General features: G+C 68.5%; 6 protein-coding genes across 14 annotated transcripts in view; 4 read left to right on the top strand and 2 right to left on the bottom strand.

The window, feature by feature from the left end:
- The first annotated feature begins 286 nt into the window (after window positions 1-286).
- LOC101521845 (EF-hand calcium-binding domain-containing protein 4A) lies at window positions 287-4186 on the top strand. 3 transcript variants are annotated; one of them, XM_058659555.1, is made up of 10 exons: window positions 287-397; window positions 1879-2037; window positions 2125-2236; window positions 2512-2680; window positions 2936-3082; window positions 3159-3249; window positions 3331-3423; window positions 3516-3682; window positions 3828-3899; window positions 3984-4186. In XM_058659555.1, the coding sequence occupies exons 1-10, from the start codon at window positions 302-304 to the stop codon at window positions 4147-4149; spliced, it is 1272 nt and encodes a 423-aa protein (XP_058515538.1). In that variant the 5' UTR covers window positions 287-301; the 3' UTR covers window positions 4150-4186. The 3 variants fall into 3 exon arrangements, with proteins under 3 accessions (XP_058515538.1, XP_058515540.1, XP_058515539.1); XM_058659556.1 differs by lacking the exon at window positions 287-397 and adding an exon at window positions 749-1464; XM_058659557.1 differs by lacking the exon at window positions 2125-2236 and having other exon boundaries at window positions 2940-3082; window positions 3984-4157.
- A 145-nt stretch (window positions 4187-4331) lies between these two features.
- LOC131478938 (forkhead box protein I3-like) lies at window positions 4332-5856 on the top strand. The gene is made up of 3 exons (XM_058659569.1): window positions 4332-4843; window positions 5385-5598; window positions 5848-5856. The coding sequence occupies exons 1-3, from the start codon at window positions 4332-4334 to the stop codon at window positions 5854-5856; spliced, it is 735 nt and encodes a 244-aa protein (XP_058515552.1).
- Window positions 5857-5985: 129 nt separating this feature from the next.
- LOC101532347 (CD151 antigen) lies at window positions 5986-7575 on the top strand. The gene is made up of 7 exons (XM_004599204.2): window positions 5986-6094; window positions 6168-6359; window positions 6432-6506; window positions 6734-6838; window positions 6930-7088; window positions 7213-7299; window positions 7410-7575. The coding sequence occupies exons 1-7, from the start codon at window positions 6011-6013 to the stop codon at window positions 7467-7469; spliced, it is 762 nt and encodes a 253-aa protein (XP_004599261.2). The 5' UTR covers window positions 5986-6010; the 3' UTR covers window positions 7470-7575.
- A 719-nt stretch (window positions 7576-8294) lies between these two features.
- The window catches only part of LOC131478937 (DNA-directed RNA polymerases I, II, and III subunit RPABC5-like), a 38421-nt gene continuing 23454 nt past the window's right edge, over window positions 8295-23261 (bottom strand). The window contains exons 2-3 of the mRNA XM_058659568.1: window positions 8896-9030; window positions 8295-8508 (exon numbers count right to left, since the gene is read on the bottom strand). Of these exons, the coding sequence (XP_058515551.1) occupies window positions 8400-8508; window positions 8896-8990 (204 nt within the window). The 5' untranslated portion in view covers window positions 8991-9030 and the 3' untranslated portion in view covers window positions 8295-8399. The remainder of the gene's footprint in view (window positions 8509-8895; window positions 9031-23261) is intronic.
- LOC131477904 (tetraspanin-4) overlaps window positions 9087-23261 on the top strand; it is a 33435-nt gene continuing 19260 nt past the window's right edge. Inside the window, exons 1-8 of one of the 6 annotated variants that reach the window (XM_058659566.1) lie at window positions 9087-9345; window positions 13093-13172; window positions 16732-16923; window positions 17676-17750; window positions 18138-18239; window positions 18450-18581; window positions 18656-18739; window positions 19028-19162. In XM_058659566.1, coding sequence (XP_058515549.1) covers window positions 13110-13172; window positions 16732-16923; window positions 17676-17750; window positions 18138-18239; window positions 18450-18581; window positions 18656-18739; window positions 19028-19096 — 717 coding nt within the window. In that variant the 5' untranslated portion in view covers window positions 9087-9345; window positions 13093-13109 and the 3' untranslated portion in view covers window positions 19097-19162. Of the gene's footprint in view, window positions 9346-10601; window positions 10800-12178; window positions 12349-12766; window positions 13173-16731; window positions 16924-17675; window positions 17751-18137; window positions 18240-18449; window positions 18582-18655; window positions 18740-19027; window positions 19163-23261 lie in introns of those variants that run through there. The other 5 variants (XM_058659562.1, XM_058659564.1, XM_058659565.1 and 2 more) reach the window with 5 other exon arrangements.
- LOC131478936 (chitinase domain-containing protein 1) overlaps window positions 20097-23261 on the bottom strand; it is a 28362-nt gene continuing 25197 nt past the window's right edge. For both annotated transcript variants that reach the window (XM_058659559.1, XM_058659558.1), the window contains exons 11-13: window positions 20589-20669; window positions 20365-20407; window positions 20097-20274 (exon numbers count right to left, since the gene is read on the bottom strand). In XM_058659559.1, the coding sequence (XP_058515542.1) occupies window positions 20176-20274; window positions 20365-20407; window positions 20589-20669 (223 nt within the window). In that variant the 3' untranslated portion in view covers window positions 20097-20175. The remainder of the gene's footprint in view (window positions 20275-20364; window positions 20408-20588; window positions 20670-23261) is intronic.

Here is a 23261-nt window from a genome sequence, read left to right as displayed (position 1 = left end):
CCCCTGTGGCCCCTCACCGTGTCCCGTAACAGCCTCTTGCCTTACCTTGCACACGTGGCTCTTTCCTTGCCACTCTGGGGGTCTCCAGGGGTCTGGGATGTTGAGGCCGGTGGAGGGAAGCAGTGTTCTAGGAGCGGCAGGGCACCAGGACTCCCACTGGGCATAGCCTACCTGCTCTGCCCCTCCCAGGTGGGGATGCCCCCAGCCAACAATAACGGTCGGGTCTGGGGCCCTTGGGCCACCAGACTGGGCGAGCCGGCTGGGCAGGTCCCTGTGTCGCTGCCAGGGGCCACCCCCTCGCATGTCAAGGTCGTCCTCTGGGCTCGGAGGATTGTCCAGGCGGAGGAGCGGCCTGGAGCCCCCATCACTGTGGGAGTGTGTGAGAGGCGCCTTCCAGGTGGGTGAGGTGGGGCTGCGTGGCGCGCCCCCGCCCTCGGGGGGGAACCCTAGGCAGGGCTGTGTCCCAGCAGGCGTGGGGTCCTGAGGAGGGCACACCCCCGACCTGGGCACCGCACGGCTTGCCCGCAGCGCTGGACATTCAGTGTCGGCGTGTGACCTGCGCGGTGGGAAAGCTGGGGAGGGCTCCCGGCCGGAGATAACCGGGAAACAGCCAGTTTCCTGCCGGCAGATCCCACACGCATACTTGGAGAGCCTCACGCCAGAATTCCGGGACGGCCCTTGCTCGCTCCGCCGCCCGCTGGGTCTGCACCCTCCTGGTGCAGAGGCCCGGACCCTGCTGAGAGGGTGTCGCCGGGTCTTCCCCGCGGCTCGCTCCACTTCTGCCCATACGGACACTTGCGCCCTTCGGGGATCCGGCCGCCCCGGGAAGCGCCAGGAGGCGGGGACACGGCGACAGCGGAGTGGCGACTCCGCCAGGGACCTGGCCCCGCGGGGGTCTCGGTGCCTGAGGGGCAGTAGGGGCCGTTGGGGGTCCCCGCGCTCCCGGGACGCAGTCGGGGTCCGACCAGGGGCGGGGCGCGCCGCGTTTCCGGGAGGAGCGGCTCTGGCGCGCGCGGCAGGTGCGGCGGCGCCGTTCCCAGGTAAGCGCTCGCAGGTCCGTCCACCCGGGTCTCCTCCGCGCCCGCCCGGACCCCGACCGCTCGCACCCTCACCTGCCCGCCGTGCAGGCGTCTCCACCGCTTCAGTGGGGAACCTCAGGCACCCCCGGGGAGAATGGGGCAGGGGCCAGGGCAGCCCCGGCGGTGAGGATATCCAGCGCGGCTCGCGGCCCCACCCGGCCGGCCCGTCCTCCCAGCTCGCCGGGCACGGCAGCGGGCAGCTTCCGGCTGAGACGGACTAGGGTCGGTGGAGCCCTGGAGGCACCGGCCGGGTGGCCCCCTCTCCAGGCTGAGGGGAGGGCGCACGCGGGGACTCGGCCCTGCAGCTCTCAGACCTCCGGCCTGTAGCGCTCACCCCCTCCTTGGGGAGTGCGGCTTTGGGGTCGCCGTGCCTGGGGGTCAGAAGGTGTGTGCACAAGTGGCTCTGGGGGTGGAGCTCTGGTAAACCGAAGCCCCAGCACTGGAAAGAGGCAGTGCTGAGGAAGGGAACTGAAGCCCACAGTTTTGGGGCTTTTCTGGCAGGCTCTGGTGGCCCTAGGGACCCTGAATTTATGCTGGGGGGGGTCAGGTGGGAGGGGCCGAAAGGCAGGGAGGGAGCTGGAGGCTCTGCCTGCCAGCTGTCAGGCCCAGGCCTGGAATAGCAGCCAAAGATTGGGCCAGGAAGGGCCCAGACACCTGGGGACCTGGGGTCAAAGCCGGGAGGGATAACCCGAACTCTAAGCCTTGCAGGCTCCTCTGTTGCTGCCGCCTCCCTGCACCTGCCTATACACTAACCCTAATCCTAACCCTTCCCTCACTTCTGATCTGCCCTGCTTGCCAGCCCGGCCTCCCAGGGCCGTCAGCCATCATGGCCAGCCCTGAGGAGCCCCAGGAGGAGGGCGAGCAGGAGGGGGCAGCCTCCATGCTGCAGCAGGCCCAGGAGCTCTTCCTGCTCTGTGACAAGGAGGCCAAGGGCTTCATCACCCGACATGACCTGCAGGTGAGCCACAGCCCCCAGCTCAGGCTGCCCTGGGCTTAGGCTGCTCCGGGCCCAAGCTCAGCCCTGCCTGCTGCCCCTACCATGCAGGGCCTGCAGAACGACTTGCCCCTGTCTCCAGAGCAGCTGGAGGCCGTGTTTGAGAGCCTGGACCAGGCCCACAACGGCTTCCTCACAGCCCGCGAGTTCTGCCTTGGCCTGGGTGAGCCGCAGCCCTGCCCACTGCCCCTGCCCTGGCACCCATGGCTGTGCAGGGTACAGAGCCAGCCCCTTGGCCCCCCAACCCTTCCTGGCCCGGCCCAGGTCGAGCTGGGAGCCAGGCTGTGGCCCTTACATTCTCAGGCCAGCAGGACCAGAACAAGGAAGCCAAACAGGAAACTTGGCCCGAGAGGGCAGGATACTGCTGGTGGCGGGCGGGTGAGGGGACAGCGGGGTGGTGACCGCAGGCCCGCATCACGCTGCCTCTCATGCCCTCAGGGAAGTTTGTGGGTGCAGAGCCCACACAGGGATTGTCCCCCTCGGACGCCCGGGAGGAAACCTTCGAGGCTGGCTGGTCTGTGCGGGGCTGCCTGGAGGAGGAGGAGGGAGAGGAGCAGCAGATCTCAGCTCTGTTGGAGCAGCTGGGGGTGGCGCCGGTCCTGGGCGGGTGAGCTGCTCCCCCGCTGCGGTGCCTGCCGGCCACCCGCCTGTCGGCCCCCTCACCAGGTCCACAGGCCGGCTTAGGCCCAGGCGTTCCCACAGCTGGGAGGCGCCGTCGTGATTTCCCGCAGAATTTGCATGTCAGGAGGCGGCAGCTGGGACTACAGGGAGGACCGGTGGCGCGGGCACAGCCCGGGGTCCGCCTAAAGCGCCCACGGGAGGGAAGGTGGGCCAGCGGGCCTCAGCACCCTCCCTTCCTTAGGCAGGGGGCCGTGCGGGCGCTCTGGGCGCGGCTGCAGCGCGAGCGGCCCGAGCTACTGGGCTCTTTCGAGGACGTGCTGATGCGCGCCACTGCCTGCCTGGAAGAGGCGGCCCGGGAGCGCGACGGCCTGGAGCAGACACTGCGGCGGTGAGCGCTGGGCTTGCTGGGCGGAGGGCTCCGGCAGGCCGGGGGCTGCAGGTTCTCACCGCTGTCGCACCCCAAGGCGGGAGAGAGAGCACGACAGGGAGGTGCGTGGGCTGTACGAGGAGCTGGAGCAGCAGGTGCGCCAGCAGCGCCAGCGCCTGCGCACGCAGGTGAGCGCCCGGCCGGCCCCGGGGTCTCCGCGCGGCCCGCTGTCCCCGGCCAGCAGGGCTCAGGTGCCCGCTACCTTCCAGAGCCTGCCCCGGGAAGAGCGGAGGGGCCGCCTGGAGGCGGAGCTGCTGAGCTGCGAGCAGGAGCTGGAGCGCGCAGGGCTGCGGCAGCGGGAGGTGAGCGGCCGCTTCCCCGCGCCCGCGTCCCCCGAGGCGCAGGGCCGCGCGGGGGAGCCCATCTTGCCAGCCTGCTTCTCCGACACCCCCAGCTGGAGCAGCAGCTGCAGGCCCGGGCCGCGGAGCAGCTGGAGGCGCAGGCCCAGAACGCGCAGCTGTGGCGGGCGCACGAGGCGCTGCGGGCGCAGCTCGAGGGCGCCCAGGAGCAGCTCCGCCGACTGGAGGACGACGCGCGCGGTCGCCAGGAGCGGACCCAGCGGTGCGACCCCGAGGACGGGGCGGGGGCGGCTCCCCGGGCGGCGGGCGCGGGCTCAGGTGCGGGCCACGTCGGTTCCAGCCTGCACCCGGGGGTCTGAGGTGCGTTGGGGGGTCACCTGCATGCCGGCCACGCCTCCCGCCCGCAGGGAGGTGGTCGCGGTGTCCAGGAACATGCAGAAGGAGAAAGTGAGCCTGCTGCGGCAGCTGGCGCTGCTCAGGTGAGGGGCGTTCCGCTGGCGGAGGGGCGCTGCCGCCCGCGCCCCGAGACCCCTCCTCAGCCCCTGTCCCTCTCCTCCCTGCAGGGAGCTGAACACGCGGCTCCGCGACCAGAGGGACGCCAGTGAGGCCCGGCGGCTGGGCGGCGGCCGCAGGAAGACTCTGGCCCCGGCGCGCCCTCCAGGGCCCACGTGCGGCTGCTGGGCTCGGCCCCCAAGGCGCGGCTCCGGCCACCTTTCCGTGGCGCGGTGACTGGCAAGGCCCGGAGGGGCTCCCGCAATGGGGATTCCCGGGAGAAGGAGCCACACGGCGGCTGGGGATGAGTAGGGGGTCCAAGTGCTGCCGACCCCCATCGCTGCCAAATAAATTGCAACGACCACTCTGTCTCGCCCGTGGGATCTGTGCGTGGCCGCGTCCACCAGCGCACGGTGTACATGCGACCCTGGTCCCTCCTGTGGTACCAGCCAGCAGCCGACACCCAGGGCGTTTCTTGTCTTCTTCCCACGCATCCCTTGCCTGTCTACCCCACGCTCAGCCTCTGCCCCTTCCCCCGAGGGCTGGCCGCTAAGACCCCTTCCCACATCCTTTGGCGCTCTCCTGGCACGCTTCGGTCCTGCGGACCCCCTAAGCGTGCGGCAGGTTGTTGGGGCGCAAGAGAGAAGCGGTCGCTCGCGAGGAAGCCCAGCGCTTCCGGGGCCTCGCGGGGGCTGCAGGCCCGCGTGGACGTGCACAGGCCGCCCCCCCGCGCGCCGCAGAGCTGGTTCAGACCCGCCCGGCGTCCGCAGGCCGGAGGCGGGGCCCGGGGCCAGGGGGCGGGCCGGGCGTCGGGGCGGGCCGGGGCTGGCGTCGGGGCGGGGCGTCCGGCTGCGGCCCCCGGCGCGCATTCCCGGCTGGAGCCGCCGCCCCCGCAGTCGCCGCCGCCCGGGCCCGCTCCGACGCGTGCTTGGTGAGTGCGCCGCCCGACCGGGGCCACCGCGCGGCCGGCCTGGCTGTGCGCGGGCCCTGCGCGCCGGAGGCCACGCCCGCCCCACGCCGCCGCTTCCCTGCGGGGGTGGGGAGGCGCCTCCGGGACCCTCCCGGACCCTGGGGCGGGCGGGAGAGGCCGCGGCGCGCCGAGCCCCGAGCCCGGTGCCCGCCTCCCGTCTGCCGGGTGCACAGGGACGGGCCCCCGCCGCGGCGGTGACCTCACCGCGGACCGCTGGGCGTCCTGGGATGGAGGGGTGTTCCGGGCGGCAGCCTGGAGCCGGCCGCAGTAGCTATTTCTGGCCGTTCCGGCTCCCCCGCGCCCTTTCCCCGGGGGCTGCCGGCCTCCGGGCGTTCCTGGAAGTGGGCGGCCCCTCCGGGCCACGCCTGTGCGCCCCCTGGCTTAGTGGTGGCTTGGGGGCGTCCTGCCGCGGGGGCCACGGCCAGGTTCTCGCGAAGGCCGAGGAGGGCTCTTGGGAAGATCCCTCCTAGGATCGCGCTGTCCACTCTGACGCCCCACCCAGTGCCGACGAACATACCAGGCCTGGCCACTCCTGGCTCTGCCTCCAGCTGATCCTGCCTGCTCGGAAGGCGGCCCTGGCCCCCGCCCTGGGGGCTTGCAGGCGGGACCCCGGTTGGTTGGCCGGCAAGAGCCAGACGTGTGACCTGTTACCTGTCCTCCCAGCTCCGCCCTCGGCAGCTTCCAAGTCTACCTGTGCCCTAGAGACGTTGCCGCCGGTGAGTGCTGGGCGGGGCGGCCAGGCGAGGCTGGTAAAGTCCAGCCCATGGTGCCTGGCTGCAGCCGTGGCCCCAGGCACCGCATTTCTATGCCAGGCTGCGGCTGGGGCTGGAGGCGAGTGGTGGTGTCTTCCCTTGTCTCGGCACACCTGTCCAGACCCCCAACTGGAGAGGGGCAGGGTGTCCTGTCCTGCCTGGGGTCCGACCTGGCTGTGGTGGGGGCACTCTGCCTCCCCCCCGGGCTGCCAGCCGGCCTGAGTCCTGGGATGGCAGCCCTGGGGCCTCCAGGGAACAGGGTTACAGGGCTCTGGCCTGGAATTGGATCCCTGAAGAGTGACTCAGGTCCTCGCCCCTTCAGGCCTGGTGGCTCTGCGTCCCTCCCAGGCTGACCTGTCCCCCTTGCAGATCCAGGATGGGCGAGTTCAACGAGAAGAAGGCCACGTATAGCACAGTCTGCCTTAAGTACCTGCTGTTTTGCTACAACTGCTGCTTCTGGGTGAGCAGGCGTGCCCCGGCCCCGGGCCCCGGGCCCCCACTCTGGGCACTGACGCCCTGCGTGCTGTCCGCAGCTGGCCGGCCTGGCCGTCATGGCGGTGGGTGTCTGGACCCTGGCCCTCAAGAGCGACTACATCAGCCTGCTGGCCTCTGGCACCTACCTGGCCACGGCCTACATCCTGGTGGTGGCCGGCGTCGTCGTCATGGTCACTGGCGTGCTGGGCTGCTGTGCCACCTTCAAGGAGCGGCGGAACCTGCTGCGGCTGGTGAGTGGGGCGTGGCGCGGACCCCGCGCCCTGTGGCCCCGGCGCGACTTCACCCCATACTCCTGTCTCTAGTACTTCATGCTGCTGCTGCTCATCTTCCTGCTGGAGGTCATCGCGGGCATCCTGGCCTATGTCTACTACCAGCAGGTGGACGCCCGCCCTCCCTAGGGGTTCCTCTGCCTCTGTGCCCTCCCCACGGGGCTGCCCCCCACGACCCTGCCCTCCCCACGGGGTTCCTCTGCTTCTGTGCCCTCCCCATGAGGCTGCCCCCCAGGCTCTGCCCCCTACGGCCCTGCCCCCCCACGGCCCTCCCCACCCCACGGCACCCTTGAGCCAGCATGTGACCTCAGGGTCTCACCCCCACCCCCTTCCAGCTGAATGCCGAGCTCAAGGACAGCCTCAAGGGCACCATGACCATGCAGTACCGGCAGGCCGGCCACGAAGGGGTGACCAGTGCCGTGGACAAGCTGCAGCAAGAGGTGGGAGGGGCATGGCTGGTGTTGGGGCTCAGCCTGGCTGTCCTGGGGTATGTGTTGGGGCTCAGCCTGCCTGTCATCTCCCACCCCCCAGTTCCACTGCTGTGGCAGCAACAACTCGCAGGACTGGCGGGAGAGTGTGTGGATCCGCTCAGGGGAGGCTGAGGGCCGCGTGGTTCCTGACAGCTGCTGCAAGACGGTGGTGCCCAACTGTGGGCAGCGGGACCATGCCTCCAACATCTACAAGGTGGAGGTAGGCGGGGCTCCGGGCGAGGGGGCGGAGCGCCAACATCTACAAGGCGGAGGTAGGCGGGGCTCCGGACGAGGGGTTGGGACGCCAGTGTGGGAGATCTTCAGCACCCCCTCCCCACCCACAGGGCGGCTGCATCACCAAGCTGGAGACCTTCATCCAGGAGCACCTGAAGGTCATCGGGGCTGTGGGCATCGGCATTGCCTGTGTGCAGGTGCGGGCCATGGGCGGGTAACTGTAGGGGTGTCTCACACCCCCTGCCCGTGCAGGCCTGGGCTGCAGGAGACCCTGGGCCCTCGCCTCACCCTCCCTGCCTCCCCTCAGGTCTTTGGCATGTTCTTCACTTGCTGTCTGTACCGGAGCCTCAAGCTGGAGCATTACTGAGCCGGGCGTGGCTGCCCACCGTGCTGCAGCTGCCCCCACTACTGAGCTGACACTACTGAGAGCAGAGGGGCCCAGGCCTCCCCTCTGCCCCTGCCCCGTGCCTGTGTGGCCCTCCAGGCCCAGGAGGCTGGCCCGGCTGAAGAGCCCCCCTCCTGCAGGCTGCCTCATGGGATGGATCCCTGGCGGCTGGGGTGACTACAGGGTGCTGGGCCCAGCCCCGGACCTCTGCCCCCTCCAGCGGCTGGCAGCCAGAGCCTTACTCCTGGTGGCCCCTCCCCCGACCACAAGGCTGGCATCTGCTTGCACATCATCCCGCACCGGGTTCCTGTGGGGCCACCGTTTGCTGCCCCACCCACTGCTGTACTGGTGCCCAGCGCCCCTCCTGTCACCCACCAGCTGCTTAATAAAGCGTGTGGAGTGAGCGGGTGAGCCTGCATTTGCAGGGTGGGGAGGGAAGGTGCAGGCTGTGCTCACGGCTGGAGGGACCAGAGGGCAGTGCGATACTGCTGCCCTGAGCCAGTGGGCACTAGGGCTTGCCTGCCCTGCGCCCAACCATAGCTCCCACACCTCAGCCCGACACACCCCTCCTGTCCTCCAGCAGGGCACTGTGGCCATAGCAACTACCTGATTCTCTGAATTCTGAGTGGAGCAGCGACCCAGGGCCTCCTCGGTAGGGGGGAACTGCCCCAGCACGGTCCGCATGCCCAGCTGAGCAGGCCAGCGTGCTGGAGGTCTGCCTTCTGCCACAGGCTCAGTGAGGACTGGAAAGGGGGTCCCCAAGATGAGGTGGCCCCCTGAACGGCACAGGGAGCCCCACAGAGCAGGTGGAGGCATTTGCAAGGATTTTACTGGCAGTATCAGAAGACCAATGCCCCCTGCCCGCTTCGGGGAGAGCTCCAGGTAGGACGCAGATGGCCGTGGCCAAGATGGTCACTTCTCCAGGGGCGCGTAGTTGAGCAGTTTCTCGATCAAGTCTACGTGGGACAGCAGCATGCGGCGGCAGCAGTAGCGCTTCAGGCCCAGGGCGTCCAGGGCATCCCTGCAGTGGGCAGCAAGCGCTGTTAGGCAACAGGCCACCGCAGCCAGCTGCCCAGGCACCGGTCCCTCGTGGAGCCCGGAGCCCCCAGCCCCTCCTGCACCTGCTCGGTGGAGCCCGGAGCCCCCAGCCCCTCCTGCACCCGCTCGGTGGAGCCCGGAGCGCCCACATGCTACCCAGCAGGCACACAGCGACCTCGGGCATTCACTTGCACTCGAGCCCAGGGTCAGTCTGAGGGAGGAGTGGGGACAAACCCAGACACGTGTGTCCGGCAGAGGACGAGGAAGCGGACCGGGAACGCGGGTGTTCCAAAGGGGCGTGGGGGGCGGTTGGCGGGTCGGGGCTCTCCACTCACGGGCCGGCCCGGGGGTCCCAGGCAGGGGCGCTCACCCCTCGGTGTACTCGGCCTGCAGCAGCCCCAGGTAGGCTTCCCACTTGTTGCCGACCACCTTGCCGCAGGTGAAGCAGCGCACGGGGATGATCATGGCGGCGCGCGCTGGGCTCCCGGTCCTCCCGGCCCTCGGTTCCCGGCTCCCCCGGTCCTCCCGGCTCTCCCGGTGCCCGGTTCTCCGCTCTTCTTGGCCCGGACTCGTCGCGTCACAGGCCCCGCCCCGGGCGCGTCCACTGGAGCGGGGTGTCCTCCGCGCCCATTGGCGAGTCGCGCTCACACGTCCGCGTCCTGCCCGGGCGGCGTCCCCTGGCCCTGTCGGCGTGGTACGTGCCGCGCTACGGCGGCGGAGCTGGGCCGAAAGCGGGCGGCGGCGGTTCGCGTTTCTCGTGCCGGTGTGACTGACAGCCGCGCGGCTGGAGTGGACGGCGCGGCGGGAGTGGACGGCGCAGGTACTGCGCGGGCACCGGTCGGCCCTGACCCGGCGGCGGCCTCCCGGCCCAGCCCCCTCGGCCGGTGGCAGCAACAAGTGGGGCCGGGCGAGGGGCGCTGCAGTGGGGTCTCCGTGGAAGGGACCCCCACGGTGGAGCCCCCGCCCAGGACTGGGGTCCCTGGCGCCCCCGACGGTGGCGTCCTCGCTGTCACCCAGACCCGGGACCTGGAGGTGGGTAAGGGAGGGCTGCGTGGACGAGGCGCACTGAGAGTCTAGCCTGGACCCTGGGCGCGAGGGGCGCACGGGGTGCCAGCAGTGCGCCCCCCGCCCGTGCCGAGGCCGCTGGGCCTCGAGTGCTGGACTAGGGGAGCGCCTTACTGGGGTGGTCGTGCGGGCTCAGCCCCTGCCGGCCGCTGGCCCTCAACCCACGCGGGGCCGTCCAGCGCCGCGGCCCCGTCGGCCACGTGCAGAGCCACGAGCCCAGGCCACTTCCCTTCGCTGCCCCCTCCCCCCGGGCTGAGTGGACGCACATCCTGCCCGGGCCAGGGGGGCAGGCCGGCGGCCGTGAGTCACCGCCGTGGCCGGGTCAGAGCCAGGCGCAGCTGCTGAGGCAGGCGAGCCCGTGGAGGTGAGGGGAGGCGGGGACGAGGGCTTCGCGGAGGAGGGTCCGGCCTGGCCGGCCCCTGCCGTGCGGGGGAGACGCGGTGAGCCGCTCGGCCGGGTGCGCATTCCTGGGATTCCGAGTGCGCGGGGACCTGGGGCGGAGGGGCGGCGGGCAGGCTCGCGCCCGGGCTCCCCACGGCCCACGACAGGCCTCGGCCCGGCGCGCAGCCCCCAAGGCGCCCGCCCCGCCGGCGTCTCTGGCCCGGCCTGTGGGGAGCGGGCTGGGGGCGTTCCCCAAGTCCTGACCAGAGGAGGGGGTCACGCCAGGGCACGGGCCTGGGAGACTCGTGACAGACCTCGGGCCGCCAAGCCGCGCCCACCCCGGGCGTTGCCTTGGAAACAGGCCAGCCCCCGAGCGCGGGCGGGCGAGCCGCCCCATCCCGGAACCGGCCCCCATCCCTGCAAGGACTGGTGGGGGCTGGGGCTCCTCTGCCCCCCACGACAAGTTTTGGGGTGCAGCCGGTCCTTGGCTGATGGAGCTGATGCTGTTGGCTGCAGTCCCTCCTGAGGGTTCCGCGTCTGTACCCCAATACAGGCAGGCATCTCGGCGGGCCCACAGCGTCGGGTGCCCCTGGGAGTCCACACAGTGCCTCACAGGGCCTCCACCTGCTGAGAGCTGGTCAGCCTAGGTGGCTGTTAGCGAATGTCCCTCTGTCCCCAAGCTGCTTGGGCCTGGGAGATTGCACCCCCACACCAGGGGCAATCTGCCACCAGGTTGGCTGGGGTGTGTGACCCTGGGCTGGACTCAGCACTTGGGGTCGGTCCGCTCAAATCCTGTCGTGGACCTCTGGTCTCTCCCTGCACCCCCAGGTAAGCCCAGCCCGGTCTGGCCCTCTGGGGTCTGTGGGCTGGGAGGAGGCTGTCCTGCCTAGGCTGTGTGTGTGTGGCCTGGTGCCCAGCCGTCTGCCAGGCCGCTGTGTGCTGCCCCTGAAGGCCTGTGTTCACCAGCATTTGCCTTGGTGGCGTCGCCTGGGGCCTCAGCCAGGGCAGGCTCCCCTTCCTCCTGAGGCGGCCTGGCGCTGGGCTGGTGGCCACTGCCAGCCACTCTCAGACCTGCAGTGCATGGGTCCCTGTTCCAGTGAGCCGTGGCCTGGCCAGCTGGCGTCCCTGGCTCACCCCCTCTTCTGGAGCGGTGGCCTGGCTGGGGTTTGTAGTGCCCCCCAACAGGCCACAGGAAGCCCTGGTCTGGGAGGGCAGGGTGTTGGGGGGACAAAGCTGGGATCCGGTGAAGCCTGCTGGGCTGGGAGAGGTGGCAGCACAAGAGTCCCCCATTCACCCTGGGCAGGCAGATGAGCCCCAGGGCACAGGGCTGTGTGCCAGGTTCCTCTGAGCACACGGCACAGGGCAGGGAAAGTGGGCAACCTCGCTGGTCTCCTGGGGTGTGACATGGCCGTGAGCGCGTGTGCCCTATTCCTGTGTGAGCATGTTTGTTCTCTGTGTCTTGCAATGGCCCTCCTGCCCGGCCATCTCCACAGGCCCCTGCCGAGCACCGACCCCCCGGGAGAGCCAAGGCGGGTGCCTGTGATGGGCACAGTGCCGAACCGCCTCCCGGGCTTACACACAGGCACGGGAACCTGGGTTGGACGCCACTTCTGGTCCAGCCCAGGTGGGACTCCTGTGCGGAAGGGGCTGCAGCTGCCCGCACTGGGCCTGGGGGTGCGGCTCTGCATCCTCTGGGGTTTGGGAACACCCAGGGATCCTGGGAGGTTCCCCTTAACTCTCCCTCTGCCGCCTCGGGGGTTCTGGGGTGGCCCTCTACCCTGCCTCTCCCTCTGGGGGCCCCATGCAGGGTGTTCTGGGAGGGGAGGGGCCCAGGTGGCCGCGGTCTGTGTGGCCTGGGTTGCAGGGGTGGTGGGAGGGGTGTGCTCCCTCGGCCCCTGTGGTCCCCCTCCCACCCGTGCCCACAGTGGCACCCGTGACTTGGCTTGGCAGTGGTCCTGAAGGGGTCTCGGGGTCCCGGCTGCCACTAACTCCCTGGGGAGAGCTGGGGCAGTGGCTTCTGCAGGGCGGGCTCCTGGTGTCCGTCCACTGCTGTGTCCCTTTCCTGGAACGGGGGGTGGGGGGGATGGCAGGCGGAGGGGGGGGCGGTGCCCGGGCCGAGGCTGCAGCTTCCCACAGAGCCGTGGGGGGCAGCAGAGAGCCCAGGCGGCCGCTGCCCAGGCCCGCTGCCCCCACACTGACCGCCTGGCACTCCTGAGGGACCCAGGCTTCAGAGCTGGATGGCGCCACCCTGGCCCCAGCCCTCTTGGCCTCCGCCACGGACTCTCGGGATCTTGAACGTGTCCTATTCTCTTTGGACTTAGGGTGGACCTCCACAATGACCAGCCTGGCCATACCCTCTCTGTGCCCTGGGCTGCAGGTTAGGGCTGCAGGGTAACCAGGGATCCCTGCCCCACGTGCGTCCACGTGTCCGAGGGGCAGCGGCGCCTGGCCCTCGGCGGTAGAGGGAGCCCCTTGGAGCCCCTTGTCCTAATGAGCTGGCAGCAGCGTGGACTCTGCCTGGTGCCTTAGAAGCCCGTTGGGAGCCCGTGCCCCGCCGAGGGCGTCTGAAAGCCTCGCTGACCCGGCGCCCCTGGCCATGCGTCCGGCCCGCACCCTCACTGCCAGCTCCCGCAAGGGCTCCGGCTGCGCCGCTGAGTGATTTGGGGGTTTGTTTGGCGCCCGAGTTTGCGGGGAGGGGGCGCGGCGGAGTGATTGGCCAGCGGGGCGGGGTCCGCGCGGGGCGGGGTCGCCCCGGATTGGCGAGGCGCGGACCGGGTCCCGGGCCCGCCGGGGCCGAGCAGCCGCGCGCCCGCTGCCTCCGCCGCCGCTGCGGGGCGGGCGGGATGGGGCGCCGCGGGACGGCGGCCGTGCGCGGCTGAACGCACCGGGACCCCGGCCGCCGGCGCCATGCGCCGCTCCAGCACCGACGAGTCGGCGTACCGGCGCAGCCCGTCGCCCGAGCGCAAGGGGTCGGGCACGGCGCGCGGCGGCGGCGGCGGCGGCGCCTTCTTCGGCCTGCACGCGAGCCCCGGCCCCAAGGCGGCTCAGGCGCGCTACGCGTCGCCCAAGGGCAGCAAGTACGTGGTGTTTTACCTGGACCTGTCCTTTATCTTCCTCCTAGAGCTCAAGCGCTGCGGCATGGCGCGCGGCTGCCTGCAGGGCGTCAAGTACCTCATGTTCGCCTTCAACCTGCTCTTCTGGGTGAGTGCGCGCGGGGCCGCGGGGAGGGCGCGCCGGGTGGGCATGGGTCCCTGGTGTCCAGCATCCGCGCCCTCTCGCGCTGCGGCAGGACGCGGCGGGCACGGGTGCTGGACAGGACTGCCTGGGCACTGCACCACTGCCAAGCTGGGAGTCCCTGCAGTGTGCAGGGCGCCCTGGGCACGTGCGGCGGCAGCTCCTCCCCTCCCTGGCACCTGCTTGCTGGACTCCACCCAGCCAGCCCTTGGTCCCCTATGGGCTGCCTAGCCCCTCAGGCGGGTGAGGGCTTCCCCAAGACCCGGAGGCGCTGTGGAAGGAGAAGGGGTGTGTGCGCGCCCCAGCGTAGCGTGGGGGCTTGTGGTGGTGTCTGTGATGGGACGCCGTGTCCCCAGGGAGGGGGAAGCCCTAGGGCTGCCTGGGGTGGGCAGGAGCCTGGGTTGGAGGTGAGCCCGGGGCATCTTACACTTGGCCAGGTGGGAGCTCCACGGGATCCGAGACTGACTGGGCCAGGTGTGAAGGGGCTGTCCTTGGTGCCCCACCCAGCTGGGAGCTGGGCGGTGATGGCCACAGTCATGTCGCCCTCGCAGCCCTGGGCTGGGGGTTGCTGGGAGGGCCGGCTGTGCTGAGTGACTGAGGGGCTGGGATAGGGGGAGTGCCCTGCAGGCTGGGGGAGGGGCAGGCTCCCCTACTCTGCCCTCCTGGTGACCTGACCACCTGCCTGCCTGGAGAAGGGGCCCCTTGAGGGGGTCTGTGTGCTCTGGGAGCAGCCCACTTAATGGGGTCTCCAGGAATAGCTGTTGGCTCCAGGACCCCAACAAAAGCCCCCTGCTTCTGGTTTCTCTTCCCAGACCACATCCTCAAACCCAGGAAACAGGCCCCCACCCCTCCTGCACTGTAAACCCAGCTCTCTTTGTTGCCCCACGGAGACCCATGCTGAGAGCCCCCTCCCCGGCCTTGCCCAGCCCTGCCAGGACCCATGGAGTACAGAGGGTGGCACAGTGTCCACCTAGGGTGCAGGAGATGCCCCCAGCTCTGCTTCAGCCCCCGTTCTCCCTTCTTGGCTCTGCCACGGACACCCCCAGCTCTCTCCCCAGGCTGGGCCCCTGGGGCCTGGCGGTCCTGCCTGGGGTGTGGAAGGGGCTGCTCTGTGTGGCATGGTCTGGTTTCCCTGGCTGATGCCCCAGCAGGCTGCCAGCAGGATTTTGGGTCCTCTGGGGACAGGCATGGGGATAGTAGCAGCTCTGGGGTTAGGGTTAGCACGTGGGGTTTGGGCATTGATCCCCATGATGGGCCCACAGGGTGTCCTGAGAGCCTTGTCCTCTTGGGGGAGAACCGGGCAAGCCTGGGGGCAGGGGGCACAGGGCCTGTTGGTGGGGGACCCAGTGCAGGCCTGGGAGGGGCCATGAGCCCCCTGGGATCTCTGCCTCAACAGCTGGGCCTTGGCCCACAAGGCTTTCTCAGTAACGCAAGCTGAAGTCCTGGGGGGATGGAGAGGGCAGGGCTCACTCCACCACCCACACCCTGAGCTCAGGGGCTGCCCACCCCGAGGGCAGTCAGGGGGGTCCTGGGATGAGCCCAGGGCTTCCCTGTGCTGTCCCCACCCCCACCGGGGTCCCTGCAACCTCAGGGTGGCTCCACAGCATTGTCAGCCTGATGTGCAGCTGGCTGGCGTGTCTTCCTCCGAGTTGGGGTCGGCACCACCCAGGTCTTTGGGGGTGAGGCCAGCGGTGTAGGTGTCCACAGCACTGGTGGCCCAGTGTGGGTGGCAGGGATAGTGGAGGGGGAGCCCTGCCCGATGCTGGCCTGGTCCCAGGGACCGGCTGCTGTCCACGGCACCCCTTGCACAATGAGCAATACCTTTGGTATCATCCTGGGTGTGCAGACCCCCGAGGTCCCACTTAGCAGAAAGACTTAGTGGGACCAGCATACTAGCTGGAGCCAGCAACATTTCCGCCAGGCCCAGTCAGCCTCCTGGAGAAGGCCTTGGCCCCCGTGGTGACCCAGGCATGTGGCCGGCTGCCCAGCCATCTGCCATGCTGGACAGTATGGCCGGAGGGGCCTTGGGCCAGCTGGCACCTGTCCCATAGGCCTGGAGGGGAGCATGCTGGATGGTCAGTCACCAGGCCTTGTGGGGTCGGCCGAGGAAAGGCAGAGCTGAGGGGCCTGTGGGGCGGGGACTGGCTTATCCTGCATCCCAGGCTGGGCTGAGATTGGATGAGTACGAGGGGGCTGGGCAGACGGGGCTTCAGCATGCACTGGGGTGGGGCCCAGGGCAGCAGGGAACTGTCTGCTGGGGGCTGAGGGGTTCCCAGGCCCCCTGAATGTGTCCCACATCCCTCTAAGACCCTGCCTGCCCCTGCACCCCAAGGCTGTAATTTTCCTGCCAAAATGTTTTAGAAGCTGCAGCATAGAAGCATTTTCAAAATTACAGGTAACACTGTTGGCTTGGTAAGCACACACACGTGTGCACATGCGTTGGCGTGTGGCTGGTTGGCAGGAACCTGTAGGACCCTGAGGCCAAGTGGCACGTGACGCGAGGCAGTGAAGTGCCCCTGCGTTGGTGGCAGTGTCTGCTGGCTGCTGGGTGTCATGGTCCCCCGTCTGGGCTCAGTAGCCACAGCAGGGGAAGGGCTGGGGCTGGGGGGCACCTCCCCTGCACCCTCCAACCCTGGCTTCCTTGGTCCTTCTGCCTCCCCCCTCCTTCTAGGCGCCCCAAGGGGCGTATTCCTGCTGACAAGCAAGTGGGCGTGTGTTGGGCAGGCAGCCTATGCCAGTACCTGGCCGCTCCAGTCCTCTGTCCCTGCTGGGTGCTCAGCATAGAGGAGAGGGCTGCCCTCGGGTGTGCCCCTCTGTGTGACGCGTCCAGGAGGGGGCTTGAGGGCTGGGGCCCCTGAGGCAGGCATGGCCGAGGAGCACCTGTCCCTGGGCCCCAGTCCTGGGGGCTGCCGTTGGGCGACATTTGTGGGGCCAGGCAGGGGTGAGGCTGCGAGCAAGCCCTCAGCTCCATGGCCTGTGTCCAGGGCAGGACAGCAAATGGTCAACACGGTGGACACTGCTTCCACCAGTGCTGGTCATCCTTGGCCAAGGTCCCCCGGGAAGGGGACAGATGCTGCCAAGACATGTCCCCCATGTCTGAGTGCCAGTGGTCCCTGCTCAGCGCCTCACATCCCCGGGTCTTAGGGTGGTGGCTTCTCAGCCTCCCTCGCCTGCCAGCCCCTCCAGCTTGGCAGCTGCCTGTTCTGCCCTGGGGTGACGGAGTGGGTTCCTGCCCAGCCCTGCCCTACAGCCTGGCACTTGCCACTGAGCATCCTGTCAGTGGCCCAGGTCCAACCCTCCTTGGGGTGCCCCCCCAGCCTGCCTCTGCTCTGTCTTATCTCGATAGATTTTTGTTGTGACAAGCAGGGACGGAATTCGGCCCAGGCAGGGCATCTGGCTCTGCCAACCTAGAAGCCCTCTGGGACAGCAAGGGTGTGCAGGGCCTACCTGGGGTGCACACCGGTGGGATGGCAGGAGGCTCGGGACTCTGGGCTGGCCCCTCACCCCCTCTCTGGCCCAATCCTAGCTGGGAGGCTGTGGTGTCCTCGGCGTGGGCATCTGGCTGGCCGCCACCCAGGGCAACTTCGCCACCCTCTCCTCCTCCTTCCCGTCCCTGTCGGCTGCCAACCTGCTCATTGCCACCGGCACCTTTGTCATGGCCATTGGCTTCGTGGGCTGCATCGGAGCCATCAAGGAGAACAAGTGCCTGCTGCTCACGGTGAGTGGTGTGGGAGCCGGGGGAGCTGGGCCTGGTGGGGTGGGGGGCCGGGGTGGTTCCCAAGGTCTCCCCAGCACCCTGATGACTGGCCTTGGGAGACCAGCTGGAGGGTGAGGCTGATGGAGCCCCTGAGCCAGGCGGGGACTCCAGGGGGTTGAGCTTGGGGTGATCTCACCGGGGTCTCCCCTGATGGGACATGGATACGCATGAGCAGGCATATCGCCACATATATGTGCCTGTGCAGGCCACCTCTCCTGCCTTCTGTCCACTGCCTGCCCACACACAGGGCTGAGGAGGCTGGAGACACAGGGACCAGGCTGCTGCCCCGTACTGACCAGCAGTGCCCGGGCCAGGCTGCTGCCCCATATTGACTGAACCAGCAGGGCCTGGGCCGGAGTGGGGGCCAGGCTGCTGCCCCGTATTGACTGAGCCAGCAGTGCCCAGGCTGGGCTGGGGGCCTTTTGCAGCTTGGGGGTCTAACCTGAGGACCTGCTGGCTGCTCTTGGCTGTCCTGGAGGCTGGTAGCGTGGCCCAGTCACTGCCCCACACAGAGGACACAAGATCAGGGGCTCTCCCAGCCCTGGACAGGCTGTGCCTGGGCCCTGCGCATGTCCTAGTCAGATGGGTTGGGGGGCTATAAACTTGTGCCCCCCACTGCCAGGTGGGTGGAGGTGCTCCCTGCTTTGAGGCTGGGAAGAGGGGACCTGGGGGGCCCTCCTGGGGCTGCAGCTCACTGAGCCCCCGACCCCCAGTTCTTCGTGATGCTATTGCTGGTGTTCCTGCTGGAGGTTACCATTGCTGTGCTCTTCTTGGCCTACACAGACCAGGTACAGCTGCCCGGCCCTGCCCCAGGGGCCTCCCTGCCCCCCCCCCGCCCTGTCCCCCCCACCCCTGCCCCCAGGGGCCTCCCTGCCTGGCCCTGTCCCCCCAGCCCTGCTCCCAGGGGCCTCCCCAGGGGCTGACTGCAGGGTCCATCTCATGCCTCAGTGGTCCTGAGGTCACCTGGGGCCCACGCTCTCCTGCCTCAGCCACCCATGCTGGGTTCTCCCTCCCAAAGTTGGTCTGAGACCCTGTCTGGGCTTGGTGAACTCAGATGCTGTTGCAGTGTGCTTGGGCAGATAGGGGTGCAGGCCTGTGGTCACCTTGGGAACATCAGGGAGGACGAGGCTGGGGGTAGGCGGCCCTGGTCACCCTGCCGTCCCCCCTCTCCCCAGATCGACAGGTATGCCCAGCAAGACCTGAAGAAAGGGCTGCACCTGTATGGCACACAGGGCAACGTGGGCCTCACCAATGCCTGGAGCATCATCCAGACAGACGTGAGGCACAGCGGGTGCAGGGAGGCCTGGCGCGGCGCTGGGAGGCTGGGCGGGGTGCAGGGAGGCCTGGCGGGGCGCTGGGAGGCTGGGTGGGGTGCAGGGAGGCCTGGCGGGGCGCTGGGAGGCTGGGTGGGTGCAGGGAGGCCGGGTGGGTGCTGGGAGGCCGACCGCCTCACCCAGCACAGCCTTGCCCCTCACTCCCTCCCGCAGTTCCGCTGCTGTGGTGTCTCCAACTACACCGACTGGTTTGAGGTGTACAACGCCACGCGCGTGCCTGACTCCTGTTGCCTCGAGTTCAGCGAGAGCTGTGGGCTACACGCCCCGGGCACCTGGTGGAAGGCGGTGAGCGCGGGCAAGGCCTGGGGGCGGGGAAGGGTGGCCAGCAGTCCGCTGAGCGGCCCCTACTCTGCCTGCAGCCCTGCTACGAGACTGTGAAGGTCTGGCTGCAGGAGAACCTGCTGGCCGTGGGCATCTTCGGGCTGTGCACGGCCCTGGTGCAGGTATGCAGGGCGCCAGGTCCACGGGTGGGGGACACTGAGGTGACAGATGACCCAGGCCTGCCGCATGCTGGTGGCTGGTCCCAGAGCTGCCCCTGGAAATCCCTCAGCCCCCAGCCCTGGATGCCACCCTTTTGGAGCAGTCTGCTCTGTGCTTGTGGCACATGGATGGATCCGAGGGGTCACTGGTACCCATCTGGAGATGGAGGCCTGTGACCAAGGCCCTGGGGGGCCAGCAGAGGGAGGATGTGGAGGGGCTGGGCTTCCCTCAGCAAGCTCTGTTCCCTGCAGATTCTGGGCCTGACCTTCGCCATGACCATGTACTGCCAGGTGCTAAAGGCGGACACCTACTGTGCATAGCACACAGACACCAGCCCTTCTCTGCCAAAGGACACGCCCACGGGAGGTCACACCCCAGGGCTGAGCACACACCCATGGGAGGCCACACCCCAGGGCTGAGCACACGCCCACTGGAGGCCACACCCCAGGGCCCAGCACACGCCCACGGGGAGGCCACACCCCAGACCAGACACCTGACGTGGCACGCTCCGCAGTCCTCCGGCTGCAGGACTTGGTGCGGGGGACAGCAGCGAGTGCCCGGAGCCGTCGGGCAGCTACTGGGCGGACACGTGCTGGCTGCGGGAGGGGCTTCTAGCACTTCTGATCTCCATGTATTCTCCAGCGCACAGTGGGCCGGAACAGCAGGACACGGGCACCGGACAGCTTGAGGCCCTGCCGATCCTGGTGCTCTGGGTGGGGCCCCTCATTCACATTCCACGGTGGGTACCAGCCCAGGTGCATCTGAATAAAGTGAGCAGCTCCCGGCCCGTGTCTGTGTCCGGGTCCAGTGCTGGTCCTGCTTGGTTCCCAGCTCTAACGCCACTCTGCTGTCAGTCCCAGGTCACACAATGACAACAGTGAGGGAGGCTGGGCAGGGGCTGCTGGCCCGACAGGCACCTCCCAGAACAAGCTCCAGAATCAGCAACCCGGATGCCTGGGAATTGGCCCAGCGCGTAGGACCCCAGCTGCCATCCAGCACAGCCCCTAGGCTCACAGGCAGTGTCCTCCGGGCTCCGAGCCCAGAGACATGACCGGGAGGTGAGGAGGAGGATGGGCTGAAGGGGGTCATTGAAGCTCAGCTGTTCCAGGCACCTGCCCTGTCATCTCACGTCACCGTGTTGATCCTCTGCCAGACAGGGCTGGGGGAGACTCCACCCACAGGGGCCTGGGCCAGGTCCCAGCTCTGCTGGCCTTGCTGGCGCTGCTGCTGTCACCAGCAGGTGTTGGGTGCCTGGACAGGGCCTGACACCACGTTGGGCCACAGCCCCCTCCCGACAGCGTGGCCACACACCAGCACCCGTCACGGCACAGAGCACACGCCTGTATTTTGCACCGATTGTTCCATGGCTTGGGAGAGTGCACGTCCCCATGGGCCTGCCCTAGAGCAGGTCGTAGAAGTAGTCCAGACCTTGGCCCAGCTCCCAGATGGACACACCGACGCCCAGCTCCTGGGCCAGCTCCAGCCGCACCTGCAGGGACTGTGGGCACAGACCGAGGTGTGGGTGCCTGCCGCAGCCCCCAGCGCAGCACCCACCCCCTGCTCACCCACCCAGCACCACAGCGCTCACCTGTAGGGTGGGGTAGAAGACGACATGCCGTCCACCTCGGCTCCTGAAAGAGAACCAGGACCCATCATTGCACCTGTGGCTCCTGCTGCCCTAGCTCAGCTGTCCCCCCTCATCCCGCCCCTGCAATCCCAGCTCCACCCTCGTCCCGCCCCTGCTGTCCCAGCTCCCCCCTCGTCCCGCCCCTGCTGCCTGCCCTCAGAAGGTCCTTCCCTGGCCACACCCACCTCTTGTACTGGAAAAAGTGCTCTGCCGCCTGGCTGTCCCACATTAGCCGGGGCTTGTGTTCCTTCAGGGTCTGGATGTACCTGGGGGTGGGGTGAGGGTTGTGGGTGCCAGCCATACCCACCCCCCCGGTCCCCTGGAATCTGGCTTTCCCAGAAGGGTAAGCCATCTGGGGCAGTGGTGCAGGGTCACCTTGATCCCTGGTCCCAGGGAAAAGTCACCCTCTGAGGTCTCATTCTGTCCTGTGAGGAAAGCAAGGCCCAGAAGTGCCCAGCCCTGGGGGCAGCTGCCAGACAGCCCCCCAAGGGAGGGTCAGCTCAAGAGATCGTGCTGCAGGCCTAGGCAGGGCAACAGTGCACGGGGCGCTGGGATCCCCACTGTGGACAACAGCCCCATGAGGCTGACGGTCCCCCACACTGCTGGCTAGGGCCGAGGCTTCGGGCAGCTTGTCGGAGCAGCGCTCACAGCCATCTCATTGGACAGCTGTGACCACGCACCAAGGGTCACAGCAACCAGCAGCCCAGACAGGGGGTCTGGCAGGTGGCTGGGCATAAACAGGTTACCCCACAAGAAGCACAGCTGAGGGCTATGCCCCTGGGCACAGAGTGCTCCAGGTTGGATGACTGCCTGCCCCTCCCCCTACACGCGGACCCCCAGGGGTGGAGATGCAAGCTGTAGCCCTGAGACAGGCCAGGCAGGGACTGAGGCCTCCCAGCTCCTGCCACACCCAGGCAGGGAGCGTGAGCAGTACCAGCTGTGGTGACAAAGGACAGCCCGGGGGTCCAGGGCACCCTGGTGGCCATGTGCAGGCTATGGCCAGTGAGGCCATCACACACAAGGGTGGTGGGGTTCTGGGAGAGTTGGGGAGGAGGCAGCAGTGGGCTCTCCCTGCTCCCCACACACGGGCCCAGCCACAGATAGAGGCTGCACTCTCCCCTCCTGGCCCCACGTGGACAGCTGTGGCAGAGGGAGGGCGCCCACCCAGTCTGGTGGCTCCTGGCCTGGTGGCAACCCTACTCCCAACTATGTCAGCTAAGGCCAGGGCCTGGACCTGTCCTTGTAGGGCCCAGTGAGAGCCTGGGGAGCGGCGAGGGGGTAGTGGGAGAGGTAAGAAGAAGTTGCTGGCAGAGGACCCCCCTGCCCCTGCCTGTCGATGGAGGACTAGTTGACAAAGCAACAACCAAGCATCCAACAAAATCCCCGCTACAGCTCAGGACAGGAGGCCAACCCAGGAAGCAGGCCGACTGCGGGGTCAGTGCAGCTGGGGGCGAGGGGCTGCTGCAGGGAGCAGGGTTTCCCCACGGGCGCTAAATCGCACACCTGTGTGAGCTCTGGTGCCCGCCCCACCGGGCAGGGCCCCTGGGAACAGTGTGAGGAAGATGAGCCTGGGGCTCCTGGGCTTGGGCGGTCACCCCCGCAGGGAGAGAGGCAGGAATGAAGGACACATGCTCATGGAAGACAGGCGCCCAACCCTTCCCCCACCACGAGCAGGCCCCACGGGGGCATCCCCCTTGACTAGGCCTGCTGAGGGGCCTGGACTGGGACACCCCGGGAGGGCAGGGGGCCAGGCGTCTGTCCTGCCCTGACAGCCTCAGCGCATTGGCCAGCCTGAATCCCCAGAGCCAGGGGGAAAGCTGACCCAGAGTGGTAGCTGAGCCCGCCCAGCTCAGAGGACACGGGGCGGGGAGTGGGTTAGGGCGATGTCACGCTCCCCGCCGGGGCCTCGGCCTCGTCCGCTCCAACAGGCTTCAGAGCAGGGCTCGTTGACAGCAGACTGGACCCATGTGCCTGTCGGCTCGGACCACTCAGGCCAGGCTAACTAGGAGGGGAGGAAAGGTGTGGGACAGGCAGGGATGACGGCCATGCCTGGGGTCAGCACCAAGGCACAGGATCCCACAGGGTGTCAGCTCCAGTCCTGGCTGCTTCCCACCCTGCTTGTGGCCTGGGAAAGCAGCGCAGACTGGCCCAAGCGCTTGGGACTCTGCACCCGCGTGGGATACCTTGAAGCAGCTCCTGGCTCCTGGTCCACATTAGCCCAGCTCTGGCCGCTGTGGCCATTTGGGGAGTGAGCCAGCGATAGCAAATTTCCTCCCTTCCATCTCTGCGTCTCCAATGGAGGAAAGGCGCAGCGTGCGGTGCCAGGGCCGAGGGCCCAGCCTTCCTCCCAGGGCTGAGTGGGTCAGCTTCTCGGGCACGGGGCCTGTTTCTCGTCTGCTGGGCGGTCCCAGGATGAAGCTGGCTGTGCAGCAGCAGACAGGAAGGTAGCTGTGTCTGCTCTGAAGGTGCCGGCAAGGCTTGGGGCAGAGGTGGAACCATGGCCTCTGAAGGTGGGGTCAGAAGGACACTCCAGCAGAGAGAAGGGATAGGAACCAGCACACCATGGTGTATGTGTGGGTGGACGGGGGACGAAGCCAGGGACCGCAGCTGGACAGTGCAGAACGGCTTTGCAGGGAGCAGAACTCACGTTACAAGCTGCTCGCTCCTCAATTTTTGTCCCTGGTCGAGAGAGAAGGTGCATGCAGAAAGCGGTCCTGGGAGGTGGAACTGGGGTGGGCAGTGTGCAGGGGCCGTGGCTGGGCACACTGAATGTGCTGTGAAACAGGCTCAAGTGCTGCCCAAACATGGCCTACACCTGCCCTGGCAGCTGCAAGCACAACCTCTACAGTGGGACGGCC

Source organism: Ochotona princeps, unplaced genomic scaffold (genome assembly GCF_030435755.1).
Source record: "Ochotona princeps isolate mOchPri1 unplaced genomic scaffold, mOchPri1.hap1 HAP1_SCAFFOLD_148, whole genome shotgun sequence".
NCBI classification, from domain to species: domain Eukaryota; kingdom Metazoa; phylum Chordata; class Mammalia; order Lagomorpha; family Ochotonidae; genus Ochotona; species Ochotona princeps.
Note: the sequence above shows the minus strand (reverse complement) of the source record. Positions and strands in the feature narration are given on the sequence as shown.

Excerpts from the sequence above, each read along its gene's own strand:
- LOC101521845 (XM_058659555.1), top strand. The coding sequence starts at position 302 with ATGTCAAGGTCGTCCTCTGGGCTCGGAGGATTGTCCAGGCGGAGGAGC. Across the intron at positions 2,681-2,935 it reads GTGGCGCCGGTCCTGGGCGG|GCAGGGGGCCGTGCGGGCGC; the intron begins GTGAGCTGCTCC and ends TCCCTTCCTTAG. Across the intron at positions 3,250-3,330 it reads GCCAGCGCCTGCGCACGCAG|AGCCTGCCCCGGGAAGAGCG; the intron begins GTGAGCGCCCGG and ends GCTACCTTCCAG.
- LOC131478938 (XM_058659569.1), top strand. The coding sequence starts at position 4,332 with ATGCGACCCTGGTCCCTCCTGTGGTACCAGCCAGCAGCCGACACCCAG. Across the intron at positions 4,844-5,384 it reads CCCGCTCCGACGCGTGCTTG|TGCCGACGAACATACCAGGC; the intron begins GTGAGTGCGCCG and ends CGCCCCACCCAG.
- LOC101532347 (XM_004599204.2), top strand. The coding sequence starts at position 6,011 with ATGGGCGAGTTCAACGAGAAGAAGGCCACGTATAGCACAGTCTGCCTT. Across the intron at positions 6,839-6,929 it reads TGGACAAGCTGCAGCAAGAG|TTCCACTGCTGTGGCAGCAA; the intron begins GTGGGAGGGGCA and ends CCCACCCCCCAG. Across the intron at positions 7,089-7,212 it reads CCAACATCTACAAGGTGGAG|GGCGGCTGCATCACCAAGCT; the intron begins GTAGGCGGGGCT and ends CCCCACCCACAG.